The sequence below is a fragment of the Panulirus ornatus genome, chromosome 38 (assembly GCF_036320965.1).
Source record: "Panulirus ornatus isolate Po-2019 chromosome 38, ASM3632096v1, whole genome shotgun sequence".
NCBI classification, from domain to species: Eukaryota; Metazoa; Arthropoda; class Malacostraca; order Decapoda; family Palinuridae; genus Panulirus; species Panulirus ornatus.
In genome coordinates, this window is record NC_092261.1 from 4,312,113 (window position 1) to 4,338,797 (window position 26,685).

The 26,685-nt window shown below is 38.9% G+C and overlaps 3 protein-coding genes across 11 annotated transcripts in view; 2 read left to right on the forward strand and 1 right to left on the reverse strand.

Annotated features, from left to right (window-relative positions):
- LOC139760828 (renalase-like) overlaps positions 1-21,459 on the forward strand; it is a 41,369-nt gene extending 19,910 nt beyond the window's left edge. The window contains exons 1-10 of one of the 9 annotated variants that reach the window (XM_071684477.1): positions 9,813-9,957; positions 11,619-11,739; positions 12,228-12,333; positions 12,887-13,045; positions 13,762-13,913; positions 14,709-14,888; positions 16,142-16,311; positions 17,695-17,831; positions 19,230-19,351; positions 20,474-21,459. In XM_071684477.1, the coding sequence (XP_071540578.1) occupies positions 11,622-11,739; positions 12,228-12,333; positions 12,887-13,045; positions 13,762-13,913; positions 14,709-14,888; positions 16,142-16,311; positions 17,695-17,831; positions 19,230-19,351; positions 20,474-20,544 (1,215 nt within the window). In that variant the 5' untranslated portion in view covers positions 9,813-9,957; positions 11,619-11,621 and the 3' untranslated portion in view covers positions 20,545-21,459. Of the gene's footprint in view, positions 1-9,812; positions 9,991-11,618; positions 11,740-12,227; positions 12,334-12,886; positions 13,046-13,761; positions 13,914-14,708; positions 14,889-16,141; positions 16,312-17,694; positions 17,877-19,229; positions 19,352-20,473 lie in introns of those variants that run through there. The other 8 variants (XR_011715412.1, XR_011715411.1, XM_071684476.1 and 5 more) reach the window with 8 other exon arrangements.
- Positions 1,643-6,469, reverse strand: LOC139760969 (uncharacterized). Its single transcript, XM_071684749.1, has 3 exons — positions 6,437-6,469; positions 4,899-5,072; positions 1,643-2,844 (listed from the first exon to the last, which is right to left on the reverse strand). Exons 2-3 carry the CDS (start codon positions 5,059-5,061, stop codon positions 2,702-2,704), a joined length of 306 nt encoding a protein of 101 aa, XP_071540850.1. The 5' UTR covers positions 5,062-5,072; positions 6,437-6,469; the 3' UTR covers positions 1,643-2,701.
- A 4,603-nt stretch (positions 21,460-26,062) lies between the features above and the next one.
- The window catches only part of LOC139760830 (rabankyrin-5), an 89,255-nt gene continuing 88,632 nt past the window's right edge, over positions 26,063-26,685 (forward strand). Inside the window, exon 1 of the mRNA XM_071684485.1 lies at positions 26,063-26,197. Within this exon, the coding sequence (XP_071540586.1) occupies positions 26,182-26,197 (16 nt within the window). The 5' untranslated portion in view covers positions 26,063-26,181. The remainder of the gene's footprint in view (positions 26,198-26,685) is intronic.

Consider the following 26,685-nt stretch of genomic DNA (forward strand, 5'->3'; position numbering starts at 1 on the left):
TAACACCTTCCACAGAGCATCACGATCAACCCTCTTATACTCTTCCTCTAGACCCATAAACGCCCTCTGCTACTTTTGTTTCTCTAAGTATTTCTCATACACACTTTTCAAAGCAAACACTTGTTCCACACACCCTCTAATACTCGAAGCCTCAGTGTTCCTTCTCCGTCTGGATCTGTACATAACAACAGCCCCTTAATCGTCGCTCTCCCTACAGCTTACCGGGTACAGTCAGCAACATTGCACCTCTGTAATTTGAACATGCAAACCTATAACTCCGTAATTTGAACATTCACTCAAGTCCCCCTTGCCTTTAAACAGTGACACTATACAGGCATCTCTCACGAGTCATACATGTATAAATGATAAATCCTAACTAACCGCGCAGTCATCTCCTTTCTTGAGAAATTTAACTGCAATTCCATCCACTCCAGTCGTCTTGCCATACTTCATCTTATGCATGTTTTTCACGACCTCTCTCCTTTTCAATATATATATATATATATATATATATATATATATATATATATATATATATATATATATATATATATATATACACACACACATATATATATATATATATATATATATATATATATATATATACACACACACATATATATATATATATATATATATATATATATATATATATATATATATATATATATATATATATATATATATATATATATATAAAACGTACATCATTACTGTGTCAGCACGACTGACGAAAAGTCTCATGATCTGGCTTAACGGTAATTGTTTACGAGGCGAAGTCAACGTTTCTGCCACTGAAACCGACTATAATCTTCTTTGTTCTGCTGCGAAACTGGCAAACAAAAGAGGAGAAAAGGTGACGTCGCCTATGTATATTTCTCTAATACTTCTTCTTTATTCATTGTAATGCTACACTTCGCACTGACAACATGGTTGCCATATCTCGAGGGCGAGAGGACGACCACCAAGAAGCTTCCCGAAACAGAGGGTTACGTCAGTCTCCTGAAGGAGGGTGGGGAAACTTTTGCCTGATGTTGCGGGTAATGAACGGTGCCATCGGTCACGGAAATACCAGGGACGGGGAGCTGGCCCAGGTGAACCCCCCACCCCGTCCCCCGCGGACCCTGGTCTCAAGCAGACTTCGGAAAGGTCGTCGTCAATTCAGCGTGGATGACGACCACGTCCCTGCCCTCTGCTGCTACCAGCGTTAGCCTAGCGCTTGACTCGGTGATGGTGTCATCATCTTGTGTACATGATAGATGATAGGCTCAGAACAGGAACAGGAACAGAGAAGAGGTCCAGGTGAGGATATTCCCTCAAAGGCCCAGTCCTCTGTTCTTAATGCTACCTCGCTATCGCGGGAAATAGCGAATAGTATGAAAAAAAAATATATATATATATATATACATATATACTCATGAAAAGCTACTAAAAATCAATTGAGAAAAGCAGTGTAAGCTGCCCACATATACACAGGAAAAGTATCAACAATCCAGCCGGAGCAAATGAACGCGTTGTGGCGTCCGACAAGGCAGGATTTGTTTGGGAAAACATAGATCTTGTATCTTTGCATCTTACCCAGTTGCCACAAATGACATAACATTTTAGTATACATTTATTTATATATCATACATCATATCGATTTGATTACAAGTACATATGCCTAATAATCTGTTCTACTGAATATAACTCTGAGAACATTAGAACACTGGCCATATTCGTGCAATTACACCTTGACCCACGGAGCACAACGGTACGATACTTGCCAGGGCACGATGGTACGATGTCTCAAGCATAATGAAATATAATTTGAGCACTAGACTGGCAAGAACCTTGAGCATGAGGGCGTAACCCTTGACCTGACCCTGAGGAGTTAAGTCAAAGAGCAGCATTCATCTCCCCAAAGGATCGTATCGTCGTATTCACTGGTCGAACCTTCGTCCTCAAGGATCGTACCGTCGTACTCAGGGGGTTGGGTAAACACGTACTACAGTTTTGTACTGCGCAACTCCAAGTCAAGTAGTCACAGGTCTCCCACTAGACAAGGCAGGAACTCCCTGGGTACTCGAGTAACCCTCCTTCTGGCACTCCGGATCAAACCAGAGCCCAGGAATCGCAAACGACCTGCCAGTTTGTGTCTCTTTCTGTCTCTCCCACACATCTCTCTCTCTCTCTCTCTCTCTCTCTCTCTCTCTCTCTCTCTCTCTCTCTCTCTCTCTCTCTCTCTCTCTCTCTCTCACACACACACACACACACACATAAGGGTCAAAACTCATCTGGAACTCGCTAAACAAAATAGTCAGGACAGCCTTTGGGGCAAACACAACCCAGTACACTGCCTCACCAGAGACTATGCTGCTACGCTCATGTCACTGGTCAGTAAGGATGCTGCTATACACCATCAACCACAGGGTCCTCCTGTACACCGATAAGCCCCTCAATGTCGGTGGCGTTTGAGTGGGTGTGTCTTGGTTGTGCGATGGGCGTGTCTTGAGTGTGGGATGGGGCGTGTCTTGGATGTGGGATGAGCATGTCGCAAGTGTGAGATGAGTGTGTCTTAGGTGTGGGGGTGGGTGTGGGGGATGGTTGTGACGTAGTGCAACACACGTTGTCTGAACATAGATATGAACTTCAGGGTGTGAGTCACATGGTCTCGACGATAAGCTGGTTATGGACGTCGTTTTAGACGCTGTCGTGGCTAGAGGCTTCCGTGCAGGTCGCGAATTTTTTTCCTGTCTCGCTGTCTCTCTCTGCGGGCGCGACGCTCATGACGGAGGCGATGCAGCTCCTCTTCAGGCAACCCTTCGTTGGTGAGCAGCGGCCACGGTCTCTTGGTCGCTCCTGGAAAACACAGAACACGGGACTAGTGACTTGGAGAACAGGATAAATACACATGGGCCACAGGAGAGGACATGGCAGGCACCCCCGAGATAACGGAAGGGACATTTGGATTACGTAGGGAGGAGCCGGTGCATATGAGGTTGACATGGACTTCAGAATGGAGATGCGGCGAAGGGACGTGAGACGAGGCGGGATGCAGATGATGTCACGGGGGTTTTATGTGGACAGATGACACGGTGAATGGAGGTGCCAAATGTTAACACGATGGGCAAGGGGTGCCATAGATGACACAATGGGCAAGGGGTGCCATAGATGACACGATGGACAAAGGGTGCCATAGATGGCACGATGGGCAAGGGGTGTCATAGATGACACGTTGGACAGGTAGTAGGAAGGGGTAGGCTTCTTCGATGGACAGAAGACTATGTTTGTGGAAGGGCGCAGAGGAGGCATGACAAGGGAACTTCTCCAAATGGGTTGAGGTCACCAGTAGCCTCAACCATTGCTCTTCTTGATCATCGTAAATGACCTCAGGTATTTAGCAGGCTGTTCCCATCCTACTACAATATACTTCTCGAGTTCACCACCTACCTTCTTTCCTCCTCTCCTCTCCCTCGGGCTCCCTTGCGCCCGCATTGAGCAATCCGCTCGCAAAGAAAAAAAAAAACGCTGCCACAAAGCGACGCCCAACACCACCGCAAACCACATGACCGCGGGGGAGCAGAACAAGTCTTTTCATTCAGGATTTCACCTCCGTATTCACTTTCAGTCGTCACCTCTCGCCTCCCACACCTTGCCCCGTAGTCTCTAGTCTCTCTCTCTCTCTCTCTCTCTCTCTCTCTCTCTCTCTCTCTCTCTCTCTCTCTCTCTCTCTCTCTCAATTAACTACCACAGAACACCACGGATTATTTCCGTATCGATTTCAATATTGCATCTCAGTTAAAGAAAACATAAAAAGGTACTCGCTGTAAAGCTCTATCATGCACAGATTATACCTTCGGACACAGATAACCCCAGCTTACTGGACAGATCTGCACCCTTAGACAGATCCCCAGAGCGATTATCACAACGCTCTCTTGGACGGATACCCCACACCGGCTGGACACAACGCACCCTCGGCCACACATCCCCACCGGATGACAACAGCCAGCACGCAGCAACTTTCTAATGACCCCCACTAACAATTACGAGAATCAGGGACCCCCCCCTAACGCATCGTCTTTAATTGGCTAGCATTATCAACCACACACACACACACACACACACACACACGCACACATACACACACACACACACACACACACACACACACACACACACACACACACTCATTTCACCCAAGTTTCTCCGGCATTAAAGTAATTTGTGTCATAAATGGAACGTTTTTATATAAGGTTGCGTCCATCGCCACGTCTCCCTGGACTCACAGAAGCCAGACTTGCCAACCCTGGAGCTAAGCTGCTGCTCATAAGCATATAGACGACACTGGACACTGGAAGAAAATAATATATATTCTGTTCATGGGAAGAGCATCGTGGTACGAAATCCAGTGAGAGACTGGAGACTATAGATGGTCTTTTTATCCGTGGATCTGTGAAGGCCATGATTGAGATGGCAAACCATACAGACACCCATGACCTCGGGTGGATTAGAGTTCCCAGGTGAGGAGGAGGAGGACCACTTGATTCACTGCGACTTGAGAACACAGTCAGGGAGTCTGGCGGCACGAGAACGTCGTTGTCCAGGCATCATGTTCTGTGTGGTAGAGCAAAGGTCAGACAGAGTTCCTCTTGAGACATTTGTTCGCAGAAAATAACAGTTATGGAAGAAATAATCTGGTGTGGCCGGGAGGTGCAAGGAACAGCACGAGCATGTCTCTAGCTGTGCCTAGGAGGCCAGGGAACAGCACGACCAGGACTCTAGCTGTGCCTAGGAGGCCAAGGAACAGCACGGACAGGACTGTATCCTCTGACCTCACTGGACACCAGGAGCACCGAAGATCAGACGGCAATACACGAACATGGAAAAAAAAAACTTATTGAAGAGAGGCTGACCTGTCTGCTGGTTGTGGAGGGTGTAACGTGGACAGCAGTGGGCCAGGCGTCTTCTGCAGCAGCTGGCCGGGAAGCTCAGGTCAAACCAGTGGAAGAGGATGGGCGAGGTCAACACCAGCGGCAGGGATAGGGTCACCGCCGTCATCAGCGCCAGTAGCTTCATCTTGGCCACACCTGGAAAAGAAGTTCTTGATACTCTCTAGAATTCCATCATAGGCTGAACGAATCACTAGAGGTGCTTGTTAGTGTGTGTGTGTGTGTGTGGGGTGGGGGAAGGGGGGGGGGAGGGGGGATTATCATTTATGTGTTGCCCAGTCTCTTAACTTTGTCTATATGTACATTTTTCATCTTTACCCTTATGATGATACTCACCTCTCACCCCCTGCGTGCAGTGAGTAGGTTACCGACCCCCATGGGAAATACATCACCTCCAGCAACTCACCCTGAGGACGGCCACTGCAATCAGCGCCAACTGACTTTCACTTGTGGCGTCCGTCCGGCCGCCCGCCCTCCGGGGTTACCTCTTTTCAGCGTGGCAGACAGTAACTGGGAGCCGTAGGCCCTCACAACCACGTATACATACCCGGGGCAGCACACATCACAAGGATAATTGCCATTACATTCGTATCCATTTTTCAGTATTTTCTATCCATCTTCCCGACTCCCCCACATGTTGTGCTTGTATATTTGATTCCATCTTTGGCCAATTTTATAAACGCTTCGTAAGGACGCTTTTCGTTTCAACAAATTTCGATGACTTTGATAAGTAAAGCAACGAGGGTCTTCCACTCTTAATAGAGTCTTCACAACCAGAACTCGTATCTTTACTGTATCATTTAGCGAGCAACACACACACACACACACACAGGGTCCTGTACCAGTAGTGTCTGGATGGGCAGTGTTCAGCAGGCAAGCCACCACCAGTGGTGTCTTGCCTAAGAGAGGCACCGCTTGGTGAACAGTGCGGCAGACCTGGCCAGCCCTGAAGCGACACACGCCATCAACCACTGTTACTCATCATGATATATATTTCACTTGGCGTTCCACCTTTTGTATAACTCCTCCGTGAACGTCAAAGCACTTTTTAGAACACTTGCGTTTGAGTCTCATTGTCCAGTAAACACGGTCTCGCTTTCCAGACTGAGAACCTGTGGAATATTTTTCATCCTTCATCTAAACACATAGAGATTGAGTTGCTTACACCGCGCCGTTTCTGTTATGTGGTAACTGTTCTTCGTTTGTAAAGTTTCACTTCTCTGTAATATGCTGAAGCAGTGGTATAGATTGCTCGTGTTGTCTCGCTGTTAGTTGAAACCTTATTCCGTCCTCCTGTGAGACGGGCATTGTAGTTCACGGTACACACGGAGTGCAGAGAGGTGTGCGCAGTTGGTGTTTAGGAAAGTAGCGAGTACCCAGCAGGGGTGTAGACGAGGGGGTACACTGTGTGTGGTGTTTAACACAGGTGGAAAGAGGATATGTAATGTGGTGTAGTGGCTGAGTGTACGACTTCTGTGTACTGATGTGGGCAGGTGTCTTACGGTGTGACCACTGGCGGTGCGGTTGGGAAGGCAGCGAGGATGGTACAAGTGAGAACATTTCGGTCACCTGTCTTATATATATACACACCACCCCCAGAACCATTCGCCCCGCCTCCCTTCGCCCCTGTGAGTAAAGTGTGGAGAAACAGGAGACAGGAGGCTACTATACTATGAAGATAGGTCGCTGGGGACACACACTGTATCAGGAGATCAGACGTATCCTGGTGTGTAACTTATCGTAAGGCTACACTACCTGGCTCTTAAAAGCTCGAGGCCAAGCGTGTCATTCCCCCATTCCTCCTTTTTTCTGACCCAGATTAAGGATACGTTCAACCTCAATGTGTTGGACGTCACCCTTAGGGTTAGCTATTGGTGTTCGTTTGTCCCTCACTAACGTCCATACGCCCCTAATTTGTGGCTATGCTTGTGGTTTCTCTCTGACTGTACCTTAGATGTGCTTATCTTTGTTCTGTGTTTTTCTCTGAGGCCTAGAGGTGAGTTATTCCTGTCTCAGTTGTGGCGACCACACGTCTGTGTCCAGTGGCGTATCTAGGATATGGCAGGTAGGGCAGGTGCCCTGGGCGCCACTTGAAGGGGGACACGAATCAACAGGTTTGTTTTTTGACATATGCTACCCGATTGACATTTCTGACGGTTTGGTTTCGTGAAATAAAAATGAAACACCTACTTTTCAACTATAGTAATATTTGCTACTATCAGTTGCATTACCGCTTCTACTTTACAATTTTGATCAAATAAGTCTTTAACTTTAAGTCTTTATATGAATTTATATGAATCTAAGTTTGGCCTAACTCTTCAACAGTTCATAATTACACTGTATATATTTTTTTATACATTCACTGTATGTACATTCTTAATCAAGCCAGGGGCGCAATTTCAGTGCTTGCCATAGGCGCTATTTCCCCTAGATACGCCTTTGTCTGTGTCCCATGTATGATGATGTCTGTCCCTGGTTTCCGTCTACGTTCAAAGTGTCTAACTATGTCCCAATTGTGGTTCTTTCAAGGCCAGTTGTGTCTGTCGCAGGCATGGCTCTGTCTCTCTGCCAAGGGTGTGTCTGTATCCACTCTAAGGGGTGGGTCTACCTTCTGCCGCAGACGCAACCATCGCTAACCCATATATAGGCGTCTGTTACAATGAAGGCTCCAAATATTCCCTATGTTTAACCCTCTTCATTTCCAGTGTAATATCTGTAAGGTCATACGGAGTTCAGTCCGAGACCTGAATTGTCATAGACGCATTACACTTTGATATATTTCCAGTGATTTTTTTTTTTCATGACGGTCTCATGAATAGTTTCCTTAACCTCGTTTGATAAAAGAAAATTAACATCGTAAGGGGCCACGTCCGCCTGCCATCATGATATCATTTGCTTGGTTCCTGGTGGCGGTGGCCACAGGAGGAGCGGGGTTGGTTGGCGCCCTACTCTGCCTGACACCGCTAACTTGAGGTGTTCGTGGCTATATTTATCAGCTCCAGTTCAACAACTTCCGATTGTGAGAATATTCATATATTTTTTTTTAACAACAGCATTGATCTTTGGTTTGTTACATCTCTTTCATACTGTTTTTTGACATTTTTTTTTCACTGCAAATATACATCAATTTTTTGACTCAATATTGGAAATATAAAGAGGAACGTGTAGATGAATCACAGCCATTTATTTTCAACCTCAGGGTCGAGGAACAGACGATCGGAAACACTAAAGCCAACACTATACCATTATACTGGAGACGTCCTCTCTCTTGCCTCGCGAAAGTTAGAATTATAACAAATAACAAGAGCATTTTGAGACTTGATTAACGACTTGAAAACATTCGTGTTTGTGTGTCTTTAAGAATCTTGATTTCCGGTGTACTTTTTTCTAGGTGTAATGCAATTGATGTGTTGTACTTGTGGATGTTGTGAAGAGTGATATAGTTTGTGTTGCAAATACTGTCTTAAGTTGTAGTTCTTGCTGTGATTTGTGAAAGTTATAGATATTTTACTGTTCGTTTTGAGAAAAGGGTTTTGGGTTGTATTGTAGATAATGGTGTACTGTATTGTGAGCGCCTGTCCTCTCCCTGTTATGATCTGATTTGCAAGTGTTGTGCGCACCATTTCCCTCACTGTAATGGTTTGTGCTGTAGGTGTTGTGAAGACTCCTTTCTGTGTTTTGTTTCGTGTTGTAGATGTTGGGAGCACCAGCTCTTTCTGTTCTAGTTTGTGTTGTAGGAGTTGTGACCACAGGCTTTCTCATTGGCTGCTGTTATGATCTAGTGTAGGGGATTGCTATTGAAGCTCTTGTTGTTATGGTGATGGTCATTAAACATCTTAATCACCGGTTTCGCTACAGTCGTATTGTCATTCATGATAATGATGTTACGGTAATGATAATAATAATGATAATCAAGGAGTCAAAGTAACATTCGTAAACTGTATGTGGCTCTTTTGTAATCAAGATAACAACAAAGATTACATTTCATAATGAGAAAAAAAAACACAAGAAAAATACACAACAAAAAATGAAATGATCATAAGAGTCTGATGATAATGATAACAAGATTAATGACATTTCTTAAAATGTTTGATAATGAGAACATTAAGAAAAATCGATTACAACTGTGGTTATGATATTCTGGTAATGTGAACAAACAATAACATTATAGCAATAACAATACCTATGATAATAGAGATGACTTTTGTACGTTGTTCTTACGGACATTATACATAGAAACAAATACGAAGGCGTAGTACAGCACTACAGTACAATAGCTTCAGTAACTCAGTACTGTAACCTCAGCACTTCAGTACAATAGCTTCAGTAACTTAGTACTGTAACCGCAGCACTTCAGTACAATAGCTTCAGTAACTTAGTACAATAACCTTATTCATTCGAGCGACTAGAAATTTGGGTTATATCTTGCACATTCATTCATTGATCTTTATCTCTTACTTTTTTCATGGAAATCATAACATTTTTATTCATAACGCGCAAGGTAATGGCATCGTATCGTATTAGTATATTCCTTTGAGCCAACTCGTCATTTTTCTGCGAAAGGGTTTTTATACAGTCACATAGGTTTTCGACAATTGCTCTAGATGGAATTTCTATCAATTTTCATTCATTTGAGTAATGGAACCCATCAACCAAGACTGATTGAGGCTACAGCATTTACATAAGCAAGTAAAATGAGGGTCGTCATTGGGGATAGTCTAAGAGAAGACTTTTTAATATGAAATTCATTCTTTTATGGCAGGTGACAAAGAACAATTCACAAAGTTCATATGATCCAAAAGAAGAATGACCAAAGAAGCTCAATAAGATCATATATCTATCGACCAAAGCTTCGGCTCTTCATAACTTAGTTTATAATATAGTCACTAGATGGCAGGAGAAGTGAGGGACTGAGTTGCACTTCTTGACTTCCTTCTCTCTTCTCTGCTGGTTGCATCATCAGATCAGCTGTTCTCGTGTTGCAGACGAAATTGAAAACGGTTCAGTCTGCATCTGACATCAGGTATTTCTTATTGATTTGAAATAACATTACGAGGTAATAGATTAAGGACAGAACGATGATGTCTAGTGATGTCATTCATGTTTATGGTTGCTACACTAGGTATTCGCTTCGTGATTTTGGCATGGCCTGAACTGCTCTGAGAGACAAAGTTTTGCCCAGTGTCAGTATTATGCTTTTTGTAATCTTTCACAGTCTGTGTCATCTTGTGATTCTTAAGGTAGAAATCCAGTTTAGGGGCATCAAATAAATAACATGGATTTTGAAGTAGTCCATATCAATGATCTTAACAGAAGTGATTTAGAGCGTTACAATTTATCTAATATATATATATATATAATATAGTATAAAGGGATATAATAGTTAAGGATAAAGTAGCATCAAAGTAGCATAAGTAAGGGCAACATATTTGAAAGACAACAGAGCTTAAGAAATCCTTAACTAACTTACTTTGGCAACTTGAATTTAAGCAGTTTCAGTGTTATTTGGGGAAGTACTGTGAATGGTATGATGTTTATATTCATTCAGTGGGTTATTTTTTCCTTTTTGCCTAGTGTGTTTAATTCTTCCAGTCACATACAAACAGCATGGCTGAAGGAAGTTGACTACAGTGTCTTTAGTATTTATTGATTATAGTACTGAATATTAATCTACTTAAGATCTGTTGATTTATTTTAGTGTGTGTGCCTCATACCTCACATTTTACGTAGTGATCGTAGCTCTTGTCATTTCTCGGTTAGAAAAAAAATAATGCTTCAAATCATGTCCTCATGTGAATTTTCCCTTTCTTGGGTCAAAATTAATTTTACTAAGCATAATGAGTATATTTATATATGTTTTTTCCAAATACATGTGAATTCTGTAATGCCTCTGAACTGGAATTTAACATTTCATTATAGATCCTTCATAATTTTGTTTTTTCTATGATGCAAAATTTAGGATTTCGTCTTTCCGAAAAGGGAAAGGAAACTATTACTTTGGTAAGTTCTAGGGGCTTCTCAATATGCATAGATGTTTAAAGCAGTGTTTTGGATTCATATCACTTCCTTTTCATTAACGTGAGGGTAGACTATTTTCCCATATCAGTTAGCATCCCATAGTTTCAGATCCCCAACAAAATGGGCAGGGCTTGGACAAATTTGGAAAATGTGTGAGATTAATCTCTGAAGGTATGTGAATTCCACATTTTGTTCGATGCTTTGGCTTCTATTATTATTGCTACAGAAATAAGGGCTAATGTATTCTTGGTTCTTTGGTTCTTTCAGTATGCGAATGAATGGGACTTTCATTTGTACAATCACAGTTTGTACAAATGATTTAAGCAAATGTATTATTTCATGAAAAGGAACTGGAAAATTTCTTTCACTACCTTGGCAGTGGCATCTCATTTCTACTTTGTTGAAGTTTAGGTACAAATGTTAGCACTCAGACTTGAGGTTTTAGCATACATGTATTTTTGTAGCTTATCAGGCCACACTTGTTTAAATTATTATTGTATGCCATATGACAGCATAGCCTAACCACTGTCTGATTAGTATGGTGATTAATCTTATGCATATACTTTCAAATTACTTCTGCTAATATCTGTAAATGTGAATTGATAGTGCATATTCCCTTTATCATTGGAAGGTTTCTCATGTTCCACATATTTTGATAATTCACAGATCATGATGACACGGGTGCTGTTGGTTGGAGGAGGGCTTACCAGTGCAGTAACTGGTGCTTTGTTACGTAGGGAATTACCACACATAGAATTGATCCTATGGGACAAAGCAAGAGGAGCTGGTAAGATTTCTCAACAGCTTATTTACTCCTTTAGTATGGTCCACATTCTTGCTTCTTATATGAACCTGTCATCATCCAATGAAAGCATAGATAATGAGTTCATATACTGTGGTGGAAGGTAATGTTGCATATGCTTAGATAGTTAATCACTAAAAACGTTGACTCTTGCCATGTAATCATGATTTAAAGTATATAACAAAATATACGATTCATACTGATTATGAAATTCTTAGAAAGTTGAGCACTGAATTAATAGGAAGATATCAGGAAATGCAAATGAACAGGAATTTGACTGTCTTTTCCCTTTGCATGTCTGAAGAATCAGGGGTTAGGTACCCTCTGTTTTGCACAACTAATCCCTACAAAATGTGAATGCTTGCATGCATTCCATTTGTTCCACTTAAATATATGTGGAGTTAGTGATATTGGAGATAGAATAGAATTGAATAGAATAATGAATGATGTCTAATGGCTCAGTTACCCCCAAGGAGGTCGTATGTCAACATCTCGTAGCCCATATGATGCTACGTGTACAGCTGATCTTGGTGCTCAGTACATCTCTGCAACTCCAGAATATGCCAAACTTCACAGTTCGTAAGTAGCATTCACAAACCTTGGTTTCCAGTGTTTGTTTAATGTACATAGGCGTAAGAAACTGATGTGTTGTTTATGTTTATGAATAGAATAATATATATGTTGTTAGAGTGTTTAGGATTTACTATATCAGAATGAAAAAAATAATTATATGATTATCGATGAATTTATCAGAGAAAAAAATTGTAAGGTAGATAATGAATTGAGATATCACTATTAGTTTATTATCCTAAACACATTGGTTCTGTTGCTTTACTTGGTTCTGTTGCTTTACTTGGTTCTGTTGCTTTACGGCAGTAAGCAGAAGGGGTAGGTGACCTGAAACTGTTAGTAAGCAAATGCTCTAACATGATGGACCTGTGCTTACAATATGATTCTAGGACTACATATGTTATGCTATTATTATTTATTTGGCAACTGTTTCTGATTACTTGCAAGGCTTTTCATGCAATTTTTTGTCCAGGTGGTGACTGGGTAGGCGTACATGCACTGGTATCCTTATGTTGCAGTCAGAAGTTAGAAAAAGTCTCAAAATCAAAACCTCTTTTTACAGATACTATGAAGAGCTCATTAATGCAGGAGTGTTGATACCCCTCAGTAGTAAAGTGTTAGGAATGAGGACAAGTGATGAAGGGACAAAGCATTATGTAACCCCAAATGGAATATCATCAATAGTAAAGCATTTCATTAAAGAAGCCAACGTGACTCCAAAGTAAGTACAGTATGTGAAATTTGTGGTTTAGTTATATGTAGTATTCTTTCGCAGTTCCTAAGGAATTTAATAATTGTTCACTGTTTCCATATATGTATACTAAGTTTTTCAAATAGAATGGTGTCCATTTGATATTCTTTATATTGTAATGGGCAAACAGTTTTGCCTTTTCATGTCTTTCATACTATTCGCCATTTCCCGCGTTAGAGGGGTAGCGTTAAGAACAGAGGACTGGGCCTTTGAGGGAATATCCTCACCTGGCCCCCTTCTCTGTTCCTTCTTTTGGAAAATTTAAAAAAAAAAGAATGCGAAGGGAGGATTTCCAGCCCCTCGCCTTTTCATGTGTATGTATATATTCATATTTTGAGACATTATTTTCTTACAATTCTATGGGTGTTTTATTCTGAATCTTTCCAATGCAATTTTATATATGATACTTTCCACTTGAAACTCTTCAATATGATATTTTATAACAAGCAGATGGCCACCTTCATTTTTTTTGTTAGTAGGGTTCATCTTTTGAGCACAACAAAGAGTCATTTCTATCAGTGGTCATTTCTACCCAATGGAGACCCTGGAGGATAGCATCTTCCCTTCTGTCAGTAAAACAGGTGGCTTATATCTGTATAGGCATATATAACAGTTCCTCAGGGCTCAAATTCCATTTTTAGCAGTGATTGAAAATTCTATTATAATTTAGATTTCTTTTCACTCAGATTTGATCATCATGTAAGAAGTATTGATTTGGATAATGGCAAATGGAATGTGAGAACCCTTGGGGGTGAGGCTGACTTCTTTGATGCTGTGGTCCTCACAATGCCTGTCCCACAAATCTTTGGACTAACTGGGACAGTGAAGGATATAATAGGTGAATATTGAAAGTTTTGGCTGTTAGTAATCTTTAAGTTGTAGAGTTCATCATACTTTAGATTTTTGAAAGTAACTGTGAATACTGTGTATTATAGAACTTAAGTAATTTAAAGTGCATTATTCAGCCTTATACCTCTCCACAATTTGCATAAGGACCTTATAAGAATTTTTATTTAATAAGTTCAGTTGGTCATACCTAATGGAAATGACTATAGGAGGAAAGGGCTTGTTATTCCTTCTTTATATGGTTCTTTTCAACTGAAGAGCCTCACATTGTATTCCAGTCCACTCATTGATCTATCACTTATTCTGAAACACCTCAGAGTTTCAGATTTTGCTATTTTCTGTGCATTTGTCTTCTGTTTCCTCAAGATTTTATTTTTCCCTGCTTTTATACTTTTGTTGTGTACTTTGTTTACATATGCTTAGATAAGCCTCAGTGATTTCCCTTTTGACAGCTACATTAATAAGTGAATTATTGACATAAAGGCATAGCTCTGTAGTCTTTAGTAATTAAAGTGTGCTGTGGGTATATAATTGAGATACCTTAAAGTGATATTTCATTTACCTTGGAATGCAAAAAGATGCATACTTAAGAAAAAAATACAATTTAGATAAAATGGTGCCTGTATTGATTAACAGAATTTTGTAAATAAATTGATATGGAACTCACACAATTTTATGTATCTTACTACCAAATTGTCTTAGGCCTTTAACCTCTGAGTTTGAGGAATGTAAAAAATTAGTAGCAATAACATGACAGTTGTTGTAGCAGAAACCGATTTCTTTTCAGAAAAAGATGACAAACTCCGTGCTGGCCTACAATCTGTTGATTATAGTTCCCGGTATGCGCTTGCTTTGTTTTTTGAAGAAGATGTAAATGTTAGCCTTGAAGATGAAGCAGCTGCACAGTATATCTCCAGTGACCCTGTCTTACGCTTTGTTGCTGTAGATAATAAGAAGAGAGGCTTAGGTAAGGATAGTTTTGGCTTATCTGTTGTCTTTTCATTAATGACAGAATTTTGTAGTGTTAATCTGCAAATATTGATAATTATTATTTCATACCTAATAGCCTTTTCAGCTTTAGCATGATGATTTCAGGAACAAATGAACAGTTGCCTTATTTACACACATCAAGTTTCAGGCTGTCTTCTGTAATTTAACAAAATCAGAGAAACCTTCCACAGTCAAGTCCCACTGCATGTGCCCTGGTTCAGCCCATGAACTGCATATTACTTCTTGATACCAGAACTCTCCAGTTCTCTCTGTTCATTACTTGTCTCAGACCCTTCCTGATTTTTAGACCCATATACCCCCAAACCTCCTTTCTTCCATCTCCTCTGTCTACCCTTCACTTTGTTCCTACTGTTTCCAACACACATATATCCTCTCTTTGAATTTTCTTTCGGTCATCCTCTTTATACACCCAAACCATTTCAGCACAAACTGGCAGGCCTTTTCAGTCAAACTGTGTTCACTAGCATACCTATTTCAGACATACATTTCTTACTTGATCAACATGCCTCACATCTCTTATCATCCTCAAGCATCTCTTTCCAGCACATCCACTGTCTACCTCCACTCTGTATTTAATGCACATGACTTGTATCCACACAACACTGTTGGGACTACTATGCCCTTACAGACACTGATCTTTCCTTCCACAAGCACACTGAGGGCCTTAAGTCTTTTTTCCACTATGTAACTCACTTCATTCCCCATGCTTCTGGCTAGTTCCATATCCACTTCTGGGTACTTAAGGCACTAAAAAATTCTTAAAATATAGGAATGTTGATAGTGTTTTCAATTAAAGATTTATTTATCACTGAGGGTATTTTCCCATTATTTCATTTCATTATCTCAGTGGCCTGATTTGGTAGTATTGATTTAGAAATGATAAAGTTCAGGTCACTTTTATCATGTTCCTCTACTGCTATGTATTTACTTTGCTTGTCAGAAAATACTAGTATGCTTACCCTGTTGTGGTATCATTAATTTTAGTTTACACTACCGTACTGCCAAAGCACCTTATGATATATGATATGATTCTTTTCCATTTGAATTGAGGTATTGGGTTTTTAATCAGTATTTATGCACTTTGCAAAACCTATTCAATAAGATACTGTTTATACAGGCTTTTCTGTATATTGCAACGTACCAGCATATATATTTGTTATGATGAAAATAGGTATTATTAAACCTTGCTAAGCATATTTCTCTTTATAGACAAGATGAAACCATCAGTAGTTTTACACACTTCAGTGCCATTTGGAAAAGCCCATGTAGAGAAGACTCCTGATCAGGTTAAACCATTACTTATTAACCATGTTAAGGAAGCATTTCCAAATTGGCCAGAACCAAAATACGTGAAATGCCAAAAATGGAGATTTTCTCAGGTATGTATATTTTGTCACGTGCATGAATGGTGAAATTAGGCAGTTTTTAACATTTTGGCTGCGTAGGATGCATGTGTGAAAAACAGAATTGCACGTAGACTATGCTCTCATTTGGTGTCCAGGTCATCTGTTGGAGTAGATAAGAGATGGATATTATCCGTTTAAGAAGGTGGGAAATAGAAATGAACATGATCAGACTTGATGGATTCAGTAATTTTACCTCACTGAATACAAAAGTGTTGAAAGTATGAAGTAAAAAGCATGAAGAAATTAATTACTCAAATTGGAAGTTCGCCAGTAATAGTCCCCCCATGTTTCGGTACTCTTCCTATGAGCACGGATATTTTGGACATTTTTTTAAGAACTTGTCTACTGTTAAACTTCTAATTTGCTTCAGTAAGAAATATACCTGAAGAAATGGAAAAAAAAGAAAGATATATTCTTTTCATTGTTATTAATTTTTGGTTGCTAACAAGTGTGACAAAGTTTGGATGAAAGCAAAATGCCAAATATTTATGAAATAACATATGTATTGTCTCTATGTAAAGGGGGATTAGAATTAATACCAAAGTAGCATAGGCCAACTAGCTTGACAGTGCTTCTTAAAACTGTCTGAAAGGGGGAAAGGAAACATGTACAAGAACACTTTTCCCATTACAGTTATACGAATGAAGGCTGTATTAGTTTGCCATGATGACAAATATGACGCCCTTATACAGGGAAAGAGAGAAGATACTGTTATTCATGACTCGGTTCAGACATTTGTTGAAGTATACTTCAGAAATTTTTAGGGAAACTAAATCAGAGAGTTTCATTCAACAGAAAATTCTAAGTAGTACCAAACAGAACCATGTGTGATGAAGTAGATATACTCTTGGGTGTACGAAGGAATGGCAATAGACTCAGTATTTATGATAGAGACAACTTATCCTCATTCTCCTTTTTGTCAATAACCTTGTCTCCAACAAAGAATCTGCTACATTCATATACTTATGAATTCAACTTTTCATTCTCTCACATCTTTCAAATGTGCTTTGGCTTCTCATTCTTGAGCTTTGTCTTGGTACTACAGATGTAGACTTGAGTAGGATATCCCAGTTGGGCATATATGACCTAGTTAATTGTAGTCATGGAAAGCTTAGTTTCTTCCTTTTTCATTTTTTGACATCCCTCCTATTTTCTTTAAAGTTTAATTACTTTTTATCATGATAGTATTGCTGTAGCACAAACAAGCCCACTTGCTAACAGGGATAACTAATGTCCTGAAATATCTTCATTGACATTACCCTAGTTGCATTGTGTATGCTGAAAGTATGTTGAAACTTTCTTTCGATATATTCATGATGCTGTAATCTTTGCCTTTTTTTTCTTTTTTTCAAATAGGTAACATCTGCATACCCTGGACTTCCTGGCTATGTGGCTCTGGCAGATGGATTGATTGCTGGTGGTGATGGATTCACACATTCCAACATGGACGGGTGTATAGAATCTGCAAAGTCTCTTGCTGCAGCTGTGGTTCAGTATGTCAGTAAAAGATGTTAGCATGCTTGCTAAAATTTGTTAGGGTTAGTACACTAACAAGCAGGAGATTGATAGTGATAAAGAGTTAGTTATGTTGATTAAGATTACTGTATACATGGTGGTACAGTATCCTACTGTCTCATTATAGACCCCATTTTTGTCCAAAACTGGATTGCCTTTAAAAAACTAACATTTTATTCACATGGTCCATTTATTGTCCAGCTACAAGCTGTTTCCTAGTAATCCTGTGGCACAGCTGAATCTGTGACAACCCTGTAATAGCTGGTATGTAGTACAGCACAATTGATCTCAATCAGAAGCGCAGTTTGTGGCTGAGTATGGTCCGCCAATGCATCAGTTGATGAATTCATCCATGCTCACACATGATAATACCCTCACTGACTTGTACATCTACCTACCCATGTTCATCATCATACTCTGTTCCACCTTTCTCTTCATATCCAGCATGGTCTCATTGTAGTGTGTTTGATTTTTTTCATCTTAAGCACATTGCATAGCTCAATGATGATACTTTAAACTGAAAAAACTGTGATGAGAGTAATATTACAGAGTTCTACAGCTTTCCTTCATATGACCTTCTGGGGAAAAATTAGTACCTGATACATGTATACTATGTAAGTTTTTTTCCTGAAATTTTAAAAATATCATTAAATATCAGAGATGAAAAGAGTAAGACTTGGATTTGGCTCTCATTACAACCTTGAAAATGTTCCTTAAAATTCTTTAATTCTAGGATAACTTGATGGTGCCATTCTTATAAATCAACCTCTTCAGTTAATACCCACTTAGTCTTCTCTCAGTTTACAGTAACGGAGATGACATTTTTGCTTGCTACTAGCAATATACTTAATATTCTAGTATTGTATATAGATAGTAAGACATTTGCCATAATAGCATCTGCACCCTTGCCATAATTCTGTTTGCATCAGTAAATTCAAGTAACAAGCAAAACTCATGTTTTTGAAAATGTCATCCTTGGAGACAGAGAAAAAGAATCCTGCTTAAGTATCTCTTGCATATCATAGAATGCATTTAAGAGGGATTGGAGTCACTAAGGGGATATGAAATCCAGCAATTCTACACTTCTGTAAAGGGAAAAGGAGGAGCCAAGTAATGATTTTTCTCCAAAGGTTCAGTATTCTGTTTCTAATTCTAAATCATAAGAGCAGGAGAGGCAAGCAGGTATGAAGAAAAGTTTAGGTTTTGAAGAATGAAATTTCTTTCTCTCAAGGGCACTGTCTCATGATCGTGAGATACTTCCTGGTATATTTGGTGGTAAATGCATTCTAACTTCCTGTGATTGTGGTGGAAAGTGTAAGCTCTCCTTACCCTATGCTCTCCACCCACCTTTGGTAACAGCTGCTTGCTCCTTTTAGGATTTCCTTCAACCACCTAATGACTGCCATAGTGATGACACTACATTCTCTTGAGGTTTTAAATTGGACACCATCAGTAAAGAGAAGGACTTTTGGAAAAGAATTTGGGGAAGGCAGAGAAGGTAAGAGACCCAAAAGTATGCTCATGGAGCACTGCTTGGAAAGAAAAGTTTTTTGGTCTACTGATCTGTTGTTGTGTCATACATACATGGAAGTATACACACAAGAAGGAAGTGAGTTTAGAGAAAAAATTTCAAGTATTAAGATTGAACCAAAGGTGGAAACAACTACCTTAAAAAGTGACCTAGAGGCATATCAAAATCTGTCCTTCCTGAAGGTGGAATCCTTATAACTACCCAGGGTAGATCTGTAATGTCAGAATTAAAGTACTGCTTGATAAAGGTGTTAGATGAATGCCAAATACCTCTTTTGTTGATTTCTGCCAACTAAAGACCTCCAAGGAAGGCTAAGGTAAAGGCCACATTATTCATTCTAGCATAAAGACCAGGTTCATCTAGTAAGATGAGCTTCTTAATCAAAGGAGAAATGTTTCATGCCAGATGGGGTTTCAGGGTTCATGGGCAGACAAAAAATATTCCACGTGATCATCTTCGATGAGTTTTAAAAAGCCTTAAAGAGTTTTGATTGAGCATAAGGAAAGATGCTTTCTTGAGATTTCCAAGGGATAATGATATGGCTGTTTCTAAACTTAATAGTTATATTGAAAGAAACAATGTAAGCCCTCAAATGTGATGCTATATCCTTGGCATCATGCAGTCCTTTGCATCTCATTCTTGGGAATGATAAGTATAAGAAGCCAGGCTGTTTGAATAAAAGCTAAGGGTAGTTGTTGAAAATACAGTTGTACAGAAGCAGTTTAGAAAGATTTCGAAGTAGATATTGAATGCCAGAAATGGCTAAAGTGAACAACATGAGAATCAAAAGTAATACCTGGGTATGAAGGTGAATACTTGACTGAGAAATAGGTGGTATGAATATGGAGAAAGAGGCTATGTAAGAATATAGTTTAGAAGAAAGATAAAGGTGAGTGGCAAAGATATAAAAGTGACATGAAGAGTACATATGTAAGAAGGATATCTCGTTGAAGGAAATCCGCTTAAGTGTGCAAATTTTAAGGTGAATGGAGGACTTTCTGAATGAACAACACAGCTTTAAAGTAGCAGGGAGCATAATAGATGTATATGAATATTAAAGGAATTACTGACATTTTTATGATTTTTCAGATAGTGACACCAAAAGCAAAATGCTGAAGATGGCAACTCATCCAACTTACCTGTGTGCCTCCACAAACTAAAACAATGAAGCTGAAATACAAATTAATACTGTCTGGAAGGTAATATTACTAAAAGTAAAGATTTTTTTTTCAATTTATTACGCTCCAGGAGTGACAGACATAGTACATGAAAAGTTGTCTATATACAAGTGATTCGTGACTCGTAGGACAGACTGTTTATTTCATAGATGCTAGGGATGATATGTACCAGCCAACTAATCAACACGGTGGCATCAGTTGGCAATAATAACTGAGATAAAGAGGACATAGAGGCAAATGTCAACGCCTCATGAATTAAAGCCAGTGAGACAGACCAGAAATGACAATATATTTAACAAAATTCAAACCACCTTGAGGCGAACCCTGAAAAATTTTTGAGCTGGAACACCATGGCCCTCAAACTCCTCAACCCCCTCAAATCTGCCAGTGGTAATGGTTTACATGAACTTTCCTTCAATTAAAGGTTGGTTTTAAAGGCTTGAATACTCAAATTATCTACTGATTCTCTTTATTTATGAGTCATCCCAGATATGACCCTGCTATTTTCATAGGCCTACACTCTTGATGATTTGCAAAATAAGATGCACTAACGAGAAAGAACTCTCCCCATATATGTGCAACACAGTCTCATTTTTTTCACCTGTTTTGAAACTTGAAAAACACAAATCTTATCTAAGTAAACATAATGCAGAAGGCCTAAACCAGGATTAACCAGCATATAACGCTTGTAACAGCTTGAAAAAGTACAGCTAGCCTTAAAGCATTAATACCATTATTTTGTACCCAGGAATAGTCTACTTCTATGAGACTTGATAGCACGAGAAAAAATTTTTTTATGTAGAAAATAAAGTTTTGCATTTTTCTCATTTGAAAGAATTTTAAAAAGTTCTGCTTATTTCATTTTTATAATAAAGAATGGATTTTTTTCTTTCAAAAGCTTTTATTTACCTCATTAAACAGCATATTCAAAACCAGTTTATGTTTTGATTGCCAAAAAAAAATAGTATTAATCTTTTTAGAAACTTTTGTATTTCTTTTACAGGCACCGTTATAGCTAATGAGTATGGACTGTTACTATGTAATGTTAGATGCCTCTCAATATGTGATAAAGCTGAACATTCTCAGGACGGTGACAAAGTGGGTGTGAGCTTTAATAACCTGTTTGCAATCACGTGTTTAAAGTCACAGGAAGCAAGTGGAATGTCTTTTCACAGTTATCATATATATATATATATATATATATATATATATATATATATATATATATATATATTTCATGCGAGTGAGGTAGCTTCAAGAACCTATGACAGCCTGAGAGAGGAAAAATCTTCCTTTGGCCTCCTTATTTATTTCTTCTTTTGAAAATTACTACAGGAGAGAGGATATCGAATACCAACTCCCATCCCCTTTTAGTCACCTTGTACAAGATGGGGGAAATTCGTGGTCACTTGGGCATGGATATGTTACAAACAAAATTACCCAGTCTTTCTGGGCTACTACGATTTTTCATCATGCTCCCTTAAGTTTCCCGTAGTGTCTATATAAAGTCTCGCGTTCAAGCTTTCATCTGTATGGAGCGATGGCGATGATAGATATACACATACTAATTCAAAAATTCATGCCCACGTGTACACCCTTAAGGTTCCCTTATGCGTATAAGGTTTCAAGTTTTAGCTGTCATATTAATAGATCTAAGTCGCTGGCACACATAGAATTTAAAAAAAAAAATCGAACGAAGGTGCATGCCCTTGGGGTCAAAATTGTAAACATACTGAGTTTCATTGTCTTGGAAATATTTTACTGAATAACGCACGGGCATGCGGGTTATTTTTTATATGTATATTGTTTTTGAGTGTTTCAGTGTGTGTATACCTACCGGTCAACAGAGTGCTGTGGATTACAGTGTCAAATTGGCTGAATGACTGTTTATGTACGAAGAGCATTAGATTTGTGGCCACACCTGATTCACGTAAGGAGTCCTGCCCCTCTATTTTCAACCTTGTTCCTCTGATTTTGTCAGGTAACTCATTACTCCTATCATTCAGTCCCATGCCTTATTACGAAGGCGTGTTATTAAGTGCTGATATGTAATGTTGGTGAGGATAATCATAACAATATCCTTTTATATTACTTAATCACATTACTTGCAAAGGAAAAAAATGAGATGTATTTACTTTCTGTTAATTGATCTATCGCTGGCCGAACCGCCCACGCCAGCTGTTAAGTATCACATGAGCAGCGTACATGGATAGGTTAGTGTTGCCTGTAGATCTCTGCTGTACCTTAGCGTTACAACTGAAGGCCTTCCAGGCAAGCTTGTTATATGCAGTTTTAACTATGTTACAGATGGTTTCTTGCTCAGCTGCACACGTGATGAATTACTGCAGAACCCGAGGAGGGAAGAACAGCATTTCATAGCCTAGAAAGTTAAAATAAGTATTTACTCTAAATTAACTCAGTTTAAACATGGTTACGGTAAGGAAAAGCAATAATTACCTATTTCAAACATTTGAACAAGTTTAGGTAATTCTTAAGTGGACGTTTCTTTGGATGAGGCGCCATTCGCTGATGTCTTATCCCACATGACCGTGTGATTGTACTTTATATATTTGTAAGCTTATAGGGGCGCACATTAAGTGTATGGAGCGTAAAATTAGTTTTTTCGTCCGAATTAATGGTTGGGGCAGCAACACCCCGTAAGTCCGTTACTGTGATACTGAGCTGCTTTTTTTGAGCTATGGAACTAATTACTTTCAGGACATGCGAGGAAGTTGAACAGTAATCGGAAAACTGTGACGAACTGTATAACAGATGAGTGATTGATGAAATAAGATATGTTTACAGTAGTAATGAACGCGGAGAACATTAAAATGGCATGGTGGAACAAAGGTTGCAATGAAGCCCCACTAGTGTACGACCCCCTCCACATATGCACAAGTAGGTAATCACACGTATATGGTTACCAATGTGTGTATACATGTGTAAATGTATGACTGCCTATTTGTCCACTACTAAGAGTGAGTTCTGCACGCGTTGGATACCATTCCTATACTTTTGTTCTCTTCTTTGCATTTCTATTGAGTACATTGACAGTTTTTTGACAGCTTGTTCCTTTTATCCACCACTATGTCCAGAGATACATCACATATTCTCTAACTTGCCTCAAGCCACATCCTACCTATATCCTATCTTTGTTTCTATCAGGGAATTTAATATCGACGTAAAACAAATTGATTTAGAAACCTGAAAAGTGTCATCGTTTCTCCACTTCTTCAGACTGAGCAGATGCATGGCTGCTTACCTGTCCTATAATTAAGCTCCGTTCACTCAGGTATATTTGTTTTTTGAAAAGGAGTAACTAGTATGGTGACGCTTACTCCGGTTTGGCATCTAACATATGTTGTTGATATTTTTCTTCTGTAACCTTTCCTTGTCCAAGGAGTGTCACTAAGAGCTGTTGTATTTTTAACTGATAGATACTTCATCGCCTTATATGTATGTTGTGGCAGTCCAAGGTCATCCTTATATTCTCATCTTGATAAGTTTATGACAACCGTAAGATGATAAATGTGTGTATGTGCAAAACGTTAATCAGATATGTGGAAATGAAACTGATAGAATTTGGTATTGTCTTCTCTGGTGCGATTATCTACTATATTTCAGTGAAAAGGGCCAGGACTGGTTCGACTTACATAATAAAAATTTACAGGTCTACATATATATATATATATATATATATATATATATATATATATATATATATATATATATATATATAGGAAGTGGGAGTTAAATATCCGGATTTTGCTTTGTGTTTTGCATTTCGTCTGATATCTACTCCAAACCCTTTCCTGTCCCTGTTAACCCAATATATAGAGGTCGTTTACTATCATTTGTGGCGAGTCCCGCCTCCTCGTCACGGGTGCGATGTCACCACCAACCAATCACACAATGTTTACAAGGACATATGGGATGTACGATACTTAGGCAATACGTACGATACTGTATCTTATTTGGCATCTGACACGTTTTCTTCATGTATATGATTTTCGTACAAAACTTTGGACTGAATATCTATAACATACACAGACATTTAGATGATTTACTTGGAGGTATGATGATTTACTATCTTTGCTCTTATGATACACTATACCATTTATGATTACATCTTTGTACACTACATTAGCCTATTGACTTTATCATAAGCTTATCAGAGACAGTGTTCATGCAAGTTTTTCTTTGTTGTTTTTGTAACATGAAATGTTTTTATGATTATCTCTGTTGTTTGATGTAATATATGTTCATTATCTCCGCAGTTTGTTGAGGTAACTTGTACCCTCTTATCTCAGAAGCAAGGGAGATTAGTTTATTATGAACGAAGATTGAGTGAGACCGTTATTGAACGCATTGAGACGCGAAATATCTTATTTTTCTGTTTCTCTAATAAAAATGTATCTAATGTGATAAACTTCTCTGATATAAGAGGAATGATAGCAGATGTTATGCTTGACTTGAACATCGATTTCTTGTAAATCACTCAAGGTTTCCCACACGACTAGAGCAGTAATCATCAAGGCAGTTTCAACATAGATGAGGTAAAACTGGAACAGAGAAAATATCCACTAAAGCAAAAAGAGTATGATCAATACAATCAAGGAAAATCAGTTTCTAGAATATCTCACAATGAAATGTTAGTTTGATATTATAAGTATGAAAAGGGTGAGGACAATGTAGATAATAACCGTAGAAGCATTTTTTATTTATATTTTTGAAAAAGAAGTAGAGGGAGTAGCACCAAAATTTGCGGCAAAGTAATAAATAAGATGGACGTCGATATAATTCAGCGTGAGGTCGCACATAAGGTAATTAGAGAAATCAAACCCCTATTCAAGCAGTTACTGAGATGCAGAAAAATACCAGATTTGAAAAGAGCAAAGTTTTGAGGAAAGGGATGAACAGTTGGAATGGCTGCAGACCAACTGCCGCTCCTGGGCATCGAACCCGAGCAGCCCCGGATAACGCTTCCCACGGTAGCTCATTCGAAGTTAATAACAAGATGTTTAAGGTATGAAAGAGAAATGTGTGGTTCTAAAAGATTATTATTATAAGCGACACATGGTTGTTAAAGTTTCACCCAAATGAGTATGAATTTATGAGTATTAGGCGAAAAAAGATGGTATTAACACGAAATAGAGAATGGATTCGAAGGATACTGCAGAGACCTTATATCAGTGACCAATGCAAGAAAATTGATTGACGTAGACATTCTTGTCGACTTCCCAGTTTATAGAACGTATCAAAGGAACGGACTGGGTCATTCTAATCACCCTGTTTTTGACCTGGATAATCTCATGAATTCATTTCAATGTTTCTATATAAAATTATTGCCGGAGAAAATTGGTAAACCAATAAAACTCCATTGATATTTTCACCTCAGAGGAATACATGTAATCTTACGTCTGTATTTATGTGCTAGAGTATATTTGAACGTTGGGGTGTATATTTAAACATTTGATGTATATTCTAATGTTACAGAACAGTTTTATTGAAAATGTCATCTGAAGCTCAACATTTGGTTGACTATCGTACGATTCACGCACCGAACCACAACATTGAAAGTTGATGGGCGTCCCGTGATCAACAGCTGAACCTAATTCCATGGCGGCAAGTGACGGTAATATGTTAGTTTTAAGTAATGGAATTGATGCATTGGTTATCCCTGAATCAGGGAATACATATATTTGATTATTATTTAAATTTGTAGGTACTTGACTTGCCCTTTTCTCAAGCAAGAGATGCGGTGTGTTCCTAGTGCAGAATAACTCATAGATAGAGGCCATCCAAACACATGTTTTTTGCCTTTAAGATAAATCCTATGTATTGTCAGAATAATATATTAACCTAGATTATTACATTATTGCGGGCTGTGGCTTTTGTATCCTAGTTGCAGAATTTGTTTGCCTTCATCACAGGGAAATAATAATGTGAGGTTCAGGTCCTGTATCCCTAGTCTGGATAACGTGTTATATATTTGAGACTTTACGTATAATCCTGCAGCCTAGTTGTATATCATATTCTGTATTATCCTGCTAGCTGATTGGTATTTTGGCAAATTGTTTTTGTTTTGTACAATTTGTACCCTTTTTTATAATTGAGATTCAA